Source organism: Hemicordylus capensis, chromosome 9, assembly GCF_027244095.1.
Source record: "Hemicordylus capensis ecotype Gifberg chromosome 9, rHemCap1.1.pri, whole genome shotgun sequence".
In the NCBI taxonomy this organism is placed as follows: Eukaryota; Metazoa; Chordata; class Lepidosauria; order Squamata; family Cordylidae; genus Hemicordylus; species Hemicordylus capensis.
Window position 1 is genome coordinate 28,302,289 of NC_069665.1, and position 11,574 is coordinate 28,313,862.

General features: G+C 45.6%; 1 protein-coding gene across 3 annotated transcripts in view; it reads left to right on the top strand.

The window, feature by feature from the left end:
* The window catches only part of CRISPLD2 (cysteine rich secretory protein LCCL domain containing 2), a 48,589-nt gene extending 38,223 nt beyond the window's left edge, over positions 1 to 10,366 (top strand). For all 3 annotated transcript variants that reach the window (XM_053271623.1, XM_053271621.1, XM_053271622.1), the window contains exons 14-15: positions 5,031 to 5,164; positions 7,737 to 10,366. In XM_053271623.1, the coding sequence (XP_053127598.1) occupies positions 5,031 to 5,164; positions 7,737 to 7,791 (189 nt within the window). In that variant the 3' untranslated portion in view covers positions 7,792 to 10,366. The remainder of the gene's footprint in view (positions 1 to 5,030; positions 5,165 to 7,736) is intronic.
* Positions 10,367 to 11,574: the final 1,208 nt, after the last annotated feature.

Genomic DNA, 11,574 nt, shown 5'->3' on the forward strand with positions numbered 1-11,574 from the left:
GGAGCTGTGCTCCGAGCGTAAAAAGTGCTGGCGGAACTGAGGAAGCACACAGTGGAAAGCGGCAAAGTCTGATCGTCAGAGCCAGATGGCCTGCAACTCTGCATAAAAGCAGTTTCCAGAGCCTGCAGGGAGTTGGCCATGGCCAGCTGTTTCTAAAATAGACCCAGGGGAGCCAGAAAACCAAACCCTCTTAACAAGCAAGGGCCATGCTGAGTGCCATCGCCTCTCCATTTATGGGATCTCTTATCGGACTTGTATATCCAGAGATGAGAGGAAGGCACTGTTGAAATCCAGAGGAAATGCTAGCAGAGTTTTGAGCCTGCTGTTCATGAGGGAGGAAGCAGATGGGTCTGGCAACGTTAGGGCGGTGTTAGAGAGACCATTCACACAATCAAAAACTGTGTTCTACCCCGGTTTGGGAGCTGTGCGTGCTACTGTTTGGTTGTGTGGAAGGAAGCAAGGTAGGAGGAGCAACTGGGTAGACGTGATTGTGTGGAAGCAAGGTAGGAGGAAAACCTGGGTAGCTTTTTCTCCTACCTTGCTTCCACAAAACCACTTCTACCCAGGTTTTCTTCTTACCTTGCTTCCACACAACCAAAAATTGGGAGCACGCTCAGCTCCCAAACCCAGATAGAACACCGTTTTTGATTGTGTGAATGGCTTCGTCTCTTAGCTCCCAGTTGAGGGCATGCTTTCTCAAATGTGTTGTTGTGGTCTCAGGAAACATTGGAGCTGTATGGGCACAAAGCCAGCACAGGGTTTGTCACCTGCCCACACCCCAGATTGTGGAGAAAAGTCCTCTCCCCCAGTGTTGGTTTTTTTTTGGAGTTATCTTCCCTCCCTTCCCCCCCACCCCAGGACAAAATACAGTAAATTGTAGTAAAAATAGAGTACATCGCTCTTAACCTGTATGTAGCAAGTTTTCTCAGCCTCGAGTTCCCCAGATGTTGGACTACAACTTCCATCATCTCCTGCCATAAGGGCCGAAGGCTGTGGCTAGGGATGATGGGAGTTGTAGTTTGACCACATCTGGAAACACAAGGCTGGGAACCTCTGCAGCAAGGAAAGGAGCTATATGCTGAAAGAAATGCAGAGAAGTGGAGAAAGACCCTTCCTTCTCTAGATTGGGAGGGCGGGGTATTGGCTGGGGAAGGGAGCAAGGATCAGTCCCACCACCGACGATGTTCTTGGTTCCAGGCCAAATCACAAAGTCCACTTCCGGAACTGTGACCCCTATGAATCTGAACAGTTTGAAAGCTGCTAGCATAGAGCATCGCCTTTGCTGCCTTTGCTTTGCTATCCCGGAACATAGAGGATTGGGAGATGTTCTCTGGAAATGTAGCTGCAAGCTTTGTCACAGTTACTGTCTGCTTGGTTTATTGCAGCATAAGTTTCCATGGACCAGAGCCCATTTCAGGAGATGCATGAAATGCTATCCTTAGCTGTCAAGATACTCTATACTTGCATGGATTCAGAGGAAAATATTGTAAACATTTGGTCCAAATACCCATGAGATGTACAGATGGCCCCATTGTTGACATTGTTCTCTATACCTATGCAAGTAGTTGAAATACCTCCAGGTCTCACCATCCCATTCGCAGTAGTGAAAATGGGGTGCATTTTAGCAATTGGGGTGGATGGGGATTGAAGGGAGGGGCTTACCTGCAGTGGCACGCTTCCAGTTGGTGGCTGCCATTTTTTTTTAATTCCCCACAATTCCTTGGGGATTGTTTCAGCTACTGCTGTTATAGTTGGGCAAGTCAACAGGGGAGTGGTTTCCCTGGTAACTGCCCCCACCCACCCCCAGCCATTCAAGCCAAAGTTCTCCACTTAAGAAATTCTACTGTAACCAGTCTGTTAGTGCATTGTTAAGATGCCCCAAGACTCTTGATGCTTGTGTTTGCTGTAAGAGACAAACATGAATACTCCTCTGGAAAATGCCTGGTGGTTTATTAAAAAAAAAAATCAGGTGGGTGTGTGCACTCTGGTCTGAAAAAAGACAGTGAAAAACTCTTTAGTTGCTCTCTTGATGACTCCCTACTGTGTCTGGAGGGCAGGTGTTTGGGCCTCTTGAAAATTCAGAGGAGGCTGGAAATAAAAGGGGAAGTTCTCCACTTTAAAGGTGAAGAATGAGACACACAATCCATTGGCCCACCCGATGGAACAAATGTAAGCCATTCGGAGTGGTGTGCCTGCCTGCTTTCTTTCAACTCCATCGAAAGAAGCCAACAAACTGTCTGGATTGGAATTCTGACGGGCATCCAAGGCTACTCTTCAGGATCCAAAATAGGATCGTGACAGACGGAGCAGAAGCTTCAAGGGCCACGGAGAGAAACTTTGTACTGCTGACTCTTTCTCTGTAAATGAGGACTTGGAATAATTGACCCTTTGTATTGTCAATTAGAAATGGTCGGTTTCTCATTCATCTTTCCCCACAGCCACCTGATACCTTGAAGATCTCTCTTCTTTCTTGGCGTTGATGGATTTGGATGGTGCCTCTGTCAGTATAACATAGGAAGCTGCCATATATGGAATCAGACCTTTGGCCCATCTAGCTCAGTGTTATGTACACTGACTGGCAGCGGCTTCTCCCAGGTTGCAGGCAGGAATCTCTCTCAGCCCTGTCTTGGAGATGCTGCCAGGGAGGGAACTTGGGACCTTCTGCTCTTCCCAAAGCGGCCCCCTCCCCTAAAGGATCTTGCAATGCCCATGTTGCACCTCTCTCTCTATTGGAAAGCCAATCCCCAACATTACTTCCGTCACTCTCTAGTGATCAAGGAAGCAGAATCCACAATAGGGCAGTGCAGATTGCAGCAGCAGGCTTGCTTCTCAATGGCTGGCTTCACCAGGGCAAGAAACAAATATAGCTCCCCAAAGGAATTCTCAAGTGTACCGCTTTTGTTTTATTTTGATATTTGTAAATGGCTGCCATTCATTACGAGGGAGAACAATTGCTGAGCGTTGCCCCCTGGCTTTGATTCCCACTCATTCTCCCCAATATTATGGGGAGATAATATTATTCTCCCTAATATTCTATCCATTTGTATAGTCGAGGACTGGGCTCGGCTGCAGCGAAAATCCAGCAAACCATATTGGACCTCACTGCAAATAACATCTGTTACTTGGCAGTCCTCTTGTATAATTGCAGGGTGGTTCCCCACCCCACACCCCACCCCATGGAGGAAATTCCTCCCTGTGCTCTTCCAGGGATTATCCTCTTCAAAGGGCTTTGCAAATTGCTAATGAAGATAAGAGACCTTCTGCTGGCAGATCAGAGAGAGAGAGAGGTCTATCCGACTCCACGCTGGGAGGGGGGAAGGGTGTATTGGCCCCACCGGTGATGACAAATTGTGGCACAGCCTGGAAAATAAACACTTGGGAAAAGAACATTGGGAGGGATCCTTCTCCCTGGCCGATGGGGTACTATGGCATGTCGGGCTCAGTTTGTAGAAGGCAAGGGTATTTTTAATTGACCCATCACAGATGTGTTGTGCCTTCATAAAAGAGGGTGAGTTCAAAGCATGCCTTCTGTGTTTCTCTGGGATGACCATATATAGAAACTGAAAAAACCAAACTGGCAATTGAAACCACAAAAGCTGCCAGCACGGAGGCAGTGATATATGGGAAAGTGGACAGAAAGGAACCTGCCTTTTATGGCTGGGGGGGAAAGCGAGACACGATGATCAATCGTTGGGGGATGTGGTTGTGCGTCAATGGGTGTTGCGTGCCTCCAACAGCAGGCTTGACATTTGGGTAGAATTTAGTGCAGTCCCAAAGAAAATGGACATAAACAAACCATGGGCCAGATTTTTCTTTTTTTTCCTTTTTTTTTTTTTGCATTTATTGAAACACTTGTGTTACTATCAGAATGCAAAAAAAAAAATCCATCTACAATAGTAACAGGGCCAGATCCAGGTTTCAGAGGGGCATCAGCAAATTGTCTTCCATGGACCCCCTCCTTCCTGGGTGGCCCCCAAGGGTCCATGATGGGGCATGCCTTGGCCCTCGGGAGGAGAGAGAAAAGGTGATAGCATAGGAACGCCAGAAGCTGCCATATTCCGAGTCAGACCATTGGTCTATCTAGCCCAGTATTGTCTTCACAGACTGGCAGTGGCTTCTCCAAGGCTGCAGGCAGGAATCTCTCTCAGCCCTATCTTGGAGATGCTACCAGAGAGGGAACTTGGAACCTTCTGCTCTTCCCAGAGCGGCTCCATCCCCTGAGGGGAATATCTTACAGTGTTCACACATCAAGTCTCCCATTCAGATGCAACCAGGGCAGACCCTGCTTAGCTAAGGGGACAAGTCATGCTTGCTACCACAAGACCAGCTCTCCTCAATAGCAAAGTGGATTGGAAATGCCACACGAGAGCTGTATACAGAAGTGGTCTCAGGATTGGAAGTGGATCCTTCACCGGGGTCCCCAGCAGCTACTAGTGATGCTGACCCATAATTCTGAGTTGCACCTGTCCTCCCTGGATACCCCCCTCCTGACCCACACCTGGCAAATTTATTTACTTCTTGTTTATCATTAATTTGTTATACCGCCTTTCATTAAAACACATCTCAAGGTCGTTTTCAAAACATTTAAAACAATATAAGCCTATAAAATGTGGTGGTGGTGGTGGGGGATACCAAGATAGTTTTTTTAAAAAATCAGCATTCCAAGAGCTCTTAAGAATCCAGACCAGATAGCACTGAATTCAGTGTCAGCCTCATGCCTATTAGATATTCTTCATTTGTCAAATTCCAAAGCCATAGGTTTTGTCACCCACAGACACTCTTTGAAGGGAGTCGCCTGGTGATAGCAGCTCTAAAATTTGGCTCATGAAAACTATTTGGGGGTTAATTTTGGACTAGGGGCAGCCCGGGGATTAGTTTTGAATATCAGGGCTCAACCCTGAGACAGGAGGCTGCTCTGAGCATGTGAAGAGTGCCCTTTGCGAATCGTGGTGCCAGGATGAAAATCTGCCCCATGACACGTTATGCCCGCCAGTCTCTGTGTCCCTTTGTAAAAGAGATTGCCCTTTCAGAGCTCTAGCATCTGCAAAACCGCTGTGCATGCGGGCATCATTCGGGACGACGCTGGCGGCTACGTGGACGTGATGCCTGTAGACAAGAAGAAGTACTACAATGGCTCTTTGAAGAATGGGATCCGCTCCGAGAGGTAAGGCACCGGTCACTCTGTTCCTTGTAGGGCTCTTTGAAGCTGGCGCCGTTACTGGGCTTTGTGTCCTGTGACCATGCTCTGGGGGTGACGGAGAGCAATGTATTGAGAGCACAGTGCCCCCTAATGGCGCAGCAGGGAAATGATTTGATGATCAAGCCACAGGTTGGCAGTTCGAATCCCCGCTGGTACACCTATATTGGGCAGAATGGTAGGAAGAGGCATTGCTGGCTGTGTACGAAATCAGGCCCAAGGGCTACCTCGTAAGAACAGCCTTGCGGGATCAGGCCCAAGGCCCGTCTAGTCTAACATCCTGTTTCACACACAGTGGCCCATCAGGTCAACAGGCCCACAGGCAGAAGCTAAGGGCATGCCCTCTCTCCTGCTGTTACTCCCCTATAACTGGTATCTAGAGGCATCCTGCCTCTGAGGCTAGAGGTGGCCTGTAGCCCTCTGACTAGTAGCCGTTAATAGCCCTCTCCTCCATGAAGTTATCCAAACCCTTCTTAAAGCCATCCAGGTTGTTGGCGGTCACCACATCTCATGGAAGAGAATTCCACAAGTTGATTATGTGTTGTGTGAAAAAGTACTTCCGTTTGCTGGTCCTAAATTTCCTGGCAATCAATTTCATGGGACGACCTTTGGTTCTAGCATTATGCAAGAGGGAGGGGGAAAAAATCTCTATCCACTTTCTCCACCCCACCCCCCCTGCATGATTTTATAGATCTCTATCATGTCTCCCCGCAGTCATCTTTTTTTCTAAACAAAATAGCCTTTTTGTAGCCTTGCCTCATAAGGAAGGTGCTCTCTGCTCTTGCTCATCTTGGTTGCCCTCTTCGGTACCTTTTCCAGTCTGTTCCATTACCGTTTCTCAGCTCTGCCAATGGGTTCCTTAGCAATCCTGGCAGAGCTGCAAGGAAGGATCAAGGTTTGCTCCGGGCAACCCAGGGCTGGGATTAGTACCTGCGCTCTTCCAAGGTTCCCCAAAAAGTCAAAAACACACAGGGCACCTTAGAGGGATGATTCGGCTTATTACAGCACAAATGGAAGGGTTTGTGTTTCACCCTGAATTTCCCATGCCCCCTCAATCAGCTTTATTGAGTTGCTCCACACACAGAGAGTATACGGTCTCTTGTTGAGTGAGATGCTAATTACATCCGCCTTGCCTGACAGATGATAACAGACAATTCGGTGGAAAGCGAGGGCTTCCCTATAGATGGAATCTGATAGGAACACCACATGCTTGCCAAAGGCTGGAAGGGGAGATTCAGAACCTGTTGCAGCCAAATTCTCTCTCTCTCATATATGCATGAAATATAGTTCCTTATTCTCCCACAAGTCAGGCTCTTTGTCCATTTAGCTCAGCCCTGTCTGTGCTGACAGGCAACAGCTAAACAGTTTCAGACAGGTATTTCTTAGCTCTCACTAGAGATGCCAGAGATTCAACCAGGGACCTTCTGCATGCCAAGCAGATGCTTCCTTCCTTCCTTCCTTCCTTCCTTCCTTATTTATTTATTATTTATTCGATTTCTATACTGCCCTTCCAAAAATGGCTCAGGGCAGTTTACAAAGAGGAATAACAAACAAATAAGATGACTCCCTGTCCTTGAAGGGCTTACAATCTAAATGAAACATAAGATAGGCACCAGCAACATCCACTGGAGGTCCTGTGCTGGGGGTGGATAGGGCCAGTTACTCTCCCCCTGCTCAATAAAGAGAATTGCCACATTAAAAGGTGCCTCTCTTCCAAGTTAGCAGGGGGCTCTGAGCTCTGATCTGGTGATCTGACCATTGAGCGCTGATCTGGTGCTGGAAAACTAGCATCATGGTCCAGAATCCTTTGACTGCCTCCTCTCTCCTTATGGGCAGGTTTTGGGATTCAGCTCAGACAGGCCGAATCCCCATCACTGGCCCAGACGGAAAGAGGAGAATGAGCAAGTGCATAGAAATGTTGGGTGTTGCTCACTCCTTGGATTTTATGGTGGTCCATTGAGGGCATCTTCCCTTTCCCACTCAAAAGAACCCCAGTGTGGTTTGCTGAGTTACAAGCTTTCTTCTACAGCTTTGTACTTCAGATGTATAAACTGAGAGCATTGTAGGATTTACAAAACACCAGTTGAGGCTCAGTGGAAGGTAAGTCCAGTGAGCAGGACTAGAAGGACTAAAGATGGCAAGAATGCAGAAACAAACATTCACACAATGACACGAGGTTCACAATTACACGAGGTTCACACAATCACACGAGGCGGGTGGGGCAACCTGTGCAGAACCACAATCACATGAGGACTGTGGAACCACAATCACACAATTCCCGATTCACACGATTCCCGATTCACACAAATCACACGATTACCGATTCATACGATTCACACAATTACACAATTTGAATACAGTAAGAGGGTTAGGTCAGAGTTATTTAGATTCAGCAGATGAGCTACTTCATGTGCTTTCAGATCCATGACACAATCAAAGTAGGAGGCAATTACATTTTCCAATTAACAAATCTGCTCAAAGCCTGTGGTTTTAAGTCACAGTTTGTCCCATGGGTTTATTCTTTATTCTTTCTTTCCAGCTTGAAGACTGCAAGAGAAGGAAAAGCCTTCCGGATCTTTGCTGTGAAGCAGTAAATTTCCAAGAAAGGGGAACCTTATTGTCTGGAGGAGTGCGTGGCACTTTTCCTGAGTGATGGGAAGCTCACACAAAATCTGTGGTTGTCCTGGCATGTAGTATGACGAAGCCCTTTTAAGTCAGAACTCTTTCAGGGAAGAAAACGGTGAGTGTGGGAGTTGCATTTAAACTCAGTGATCCACATCTCATCACTATCAGTTCAGTGTTTTGTTATTTTAACGTTCAGTGTTTAGATAATTCAGCAGTGGTTGCATGTTCAAAGTTAGGGCGGGCGGCTGCAAAAATCCCTCCCTGTTCTTCCAGTGCATGACACTGATTGCCCAAAGATGGTGTCCCACATTTCATGGAAAGCCACTCTTATCAAAAGGTGATCATAACTTTGACGAGCGAATGACGTTAGGTGGAAGAATTATGGAGGCGAGTGGTGAACGATTATGTCCACTCTGAGGCAGCTCCTCTGGAGAGCGAACCACCGGGATCATTTAGAAATTGAAGAAGTCAAAAAGTCATTTGGGAAATCTTGAATTGGGTCAATGGCGTGATGGGTTAATTCCATCAAGTGCAATGTGGAAGCCAAATGTGGTAGACTGCTTCTGTGGATTTTAGAAAGGATGTACTGAGCTGTGGTATATTTTGGGGCAAGTCTGATCAAAAAGCAGAAGCCTTAGCAATGAACAAGCATCTCTGGAAACTGGGAATCCCTCTCACACAAAAGAAAAATACAGAAAAGCTGGGTTTGCTGGTCAAACAATTGTAGGGTGTTAGGAAAGACACTAACGACATTAGGGTGTTAGTGGAGACATTGACAAGAAGCCAAGGAATTAAGACCCCACCGTCTGGGCACATTTTGATCCACCGTACATTAGGCAGCATTGTCTTATTTACAATTTATTTTATATTTTATTCAGCAGAGCTGGTTATAGCCTACTTAAGCAGCAATCTCTAAAAGTTGATCTTTTATTTTGTTGGAAATGAAGGCACCCTTTGTTAAGAGCGTTGGTGTTGCCATTCTTTGTACAGATCTGGAGATTTATTTTATATGTTGGGATTAACCCCAAGATATATATTATAAAATAACTATGAAGGCTGGACTCTTTTCTTGTATTCATTATATATGTAGATCACATGCAGGTCTTAATTATCCACATAACACATGGTCTGGTACATGCATCCAGTTATTCCAGGGGGTTAGATAAGGAGACCCTTCCTATGCACATATTTCCCACCTTCTCCCAATAAAACTAGCATGGTCCATGGCTGGGATCTGCAAAGGTTACCTCTGTGTAGCCAGTGAGATTTTTGACACATTTTCTTTGAGTATCAGTCACTCTCTCATCTAGAGTTTCCGGGAACCAGCATCAATCTCTAGGTGATTATTGATAGCAACCCCTGGAGATTTCAGTGGCTTGGAATAAAATGAGCAAAAATATCTCCAGGAATAGTTTCAGTCAAAGTTGGCACCCTACTTTCATGGCATGCCATATCTTAGTCTTCCATGGATCATAATTTGAATGTGTAATTTATATTTATTTAAAGTGATCTTTTTCATTGGATGATATTTCCCCATGCTTTATTTAAAAAAGAAAGAAAGAACAATACCAATACTTAAATTGTGGCCTCATGTGGGCTATTGGGCCCTGGGACCATGGTGCTAAACAGGTGCTAGTTAGGGATAGGGTGGTTAGGAGATGTTTGCTCCTGGAATCATCCAGAGTGAATTTCCCAGATGTCTTCTGAACACCGTCATGGTTTGGGGCAATGAGATCACCACTGCATTTCAGGATCTGAAGAGCCTCCACAATCTCCCTGCTTCATCTTATTTACTGGAGGTAGTTAGGGGAAAGGAGCGTCAAGCAGGTGAAGTCTATGGTAAGTCCTCCAGATCTTGGAGCATCACAGCACATTGAGACCTGTAGGCCATTAAGGGCATAATCAGGGTCCATTTGGGTCAGGATCCAGATCCCACACTGTCTAGTGCACAGATCTGAACTGGATCCTGGGAGAGGGTTCAAACTCCCCAAATCAAATAGTAAATCTGGGTTTGACAGAGCTCACTGACAACCCCAACGTAAATCGATTGCATCACAAAATAGCTCTTTGGTTCATTCAATATATGAAGAGTTCCCGTGGGGAAATAGTATGTGTGTGGGGGGTGGAGGGGCAGTGGGAATAATACAAGAGCATTGCTATTTTATCCAAAATATATTAATTAGTGCACCCAAATATGAAAACAGCTAGATTGGAATTGTCTTTCTCCTTGTGGGTTACTCATTTTCTGTTTTCCAAGCCTGTACTGATCTGAATCAGTCTTATCTGTAGGCAGCAACTACCTGCAGGTTTTGTAGATTTGCTTTTTTTCTATGAAAAATGATGTATTTTTTACTATTCCTCTGTAAAAAAAAAAGTGCACTGTACATTGCTTTTGTTTTACTTTTGCATGATCTTTTAAATAGACCAGGTTTCTGGTTTTTGAGCAGATTTTTTCTCCTCTCAGCAAAGTATCTATACATCCAAATAATCTTTCTATTTTGATATATTACCTATTTGTGGAAAATAAAACCTTTGAGAATTAAATTCAGTGTGGAGTTGGCTTTTTGTTTACATGTGCCTTAATGCCTTTTGTCACTTCGTCCACGTATCCACACAGGCCTTAAGGCGACCACACCCGTACATAATCTCACTTTCTGAACATTACAGATGTCCCGACATGGGTTAAGAGAAGTTTGAAACAGCCCAGTTCTGGCACCACATAGCATTCTTCAGCACACATTTTGAGTTCAGAGCTTTTGAGTTCTGACATAGGAACATGCAATTCAAATCCCACGAAGGGTATCCTTGCAGTTCGGAACGGAACAAACAGACACAGGCTTTCAGAGGACCATCAGACATTTTCTTAACATTGGTAACAGATGGACAAGATTCAGGCAGGAGCAAAGAAAGCTGTCTTATATGCAGACGATGGCAAATATGACTACACACACACACACACACACACCGCTTTTCAATGAAAAGTCCCCAAAGCAGTTTACATAGAAATAAATAAAATAAAATAAAATAAAATAAAATGGATCCCTGTCCCCAAAGGGCTCATAATATAAAATAAACATAAGATAGACATCAGCAACAGCCACTGGAGGGATGCTGTGTTGGGGACGGAGAGGGCCAGTTGCTCTCCCCCTGCGAAATAAAGAGAATTGCCACTTTAAAAAGGTGTCTCTTTGCTCAGTTAGCAGGGGGGAATATCAAGTCAGACCCTTGGTCCATCTCACTCACTATTGTCTGCACAGACTGGCAGCGGCTTCTCCAAGGTTGAAGGCAGGAATCTCTCTCAGCCCTATCTTGGAGATGCTGCCAGGGAGGGAACTTGGAACCTTCTGATCTTCCCACTTGAGTTACGTACACCTCCCCGACATAGGAAGCTGCCTTATGCAGAGTCAGACCCCTGGTCCGACTGGCTCAGGATAACAGTAGTTTCCCAAGGTTCCAGGCAGGGGTCTTTCCCAGCCCTACCTGGAGATGCTGCCAGGGATTGAACCTGGGACCTTCTGCGTGCAAAGCGGATGCTCTTCCACTGAGCTACAGCCCCATGAAAATGGGCATCCTAAAGGTAGGCACTGATCTCACACCAAAGACATTTTGACAGATGAAGTCAGGCAGCATATACACATATAATTCAGCATATATATAATTTTAGCAGATTTATAGGCTGCCCTGTTTACGGAGCTGCACACTTGCCCAAACATTTCACATAAATAATATGTGATCTCAACATATAAACAAAA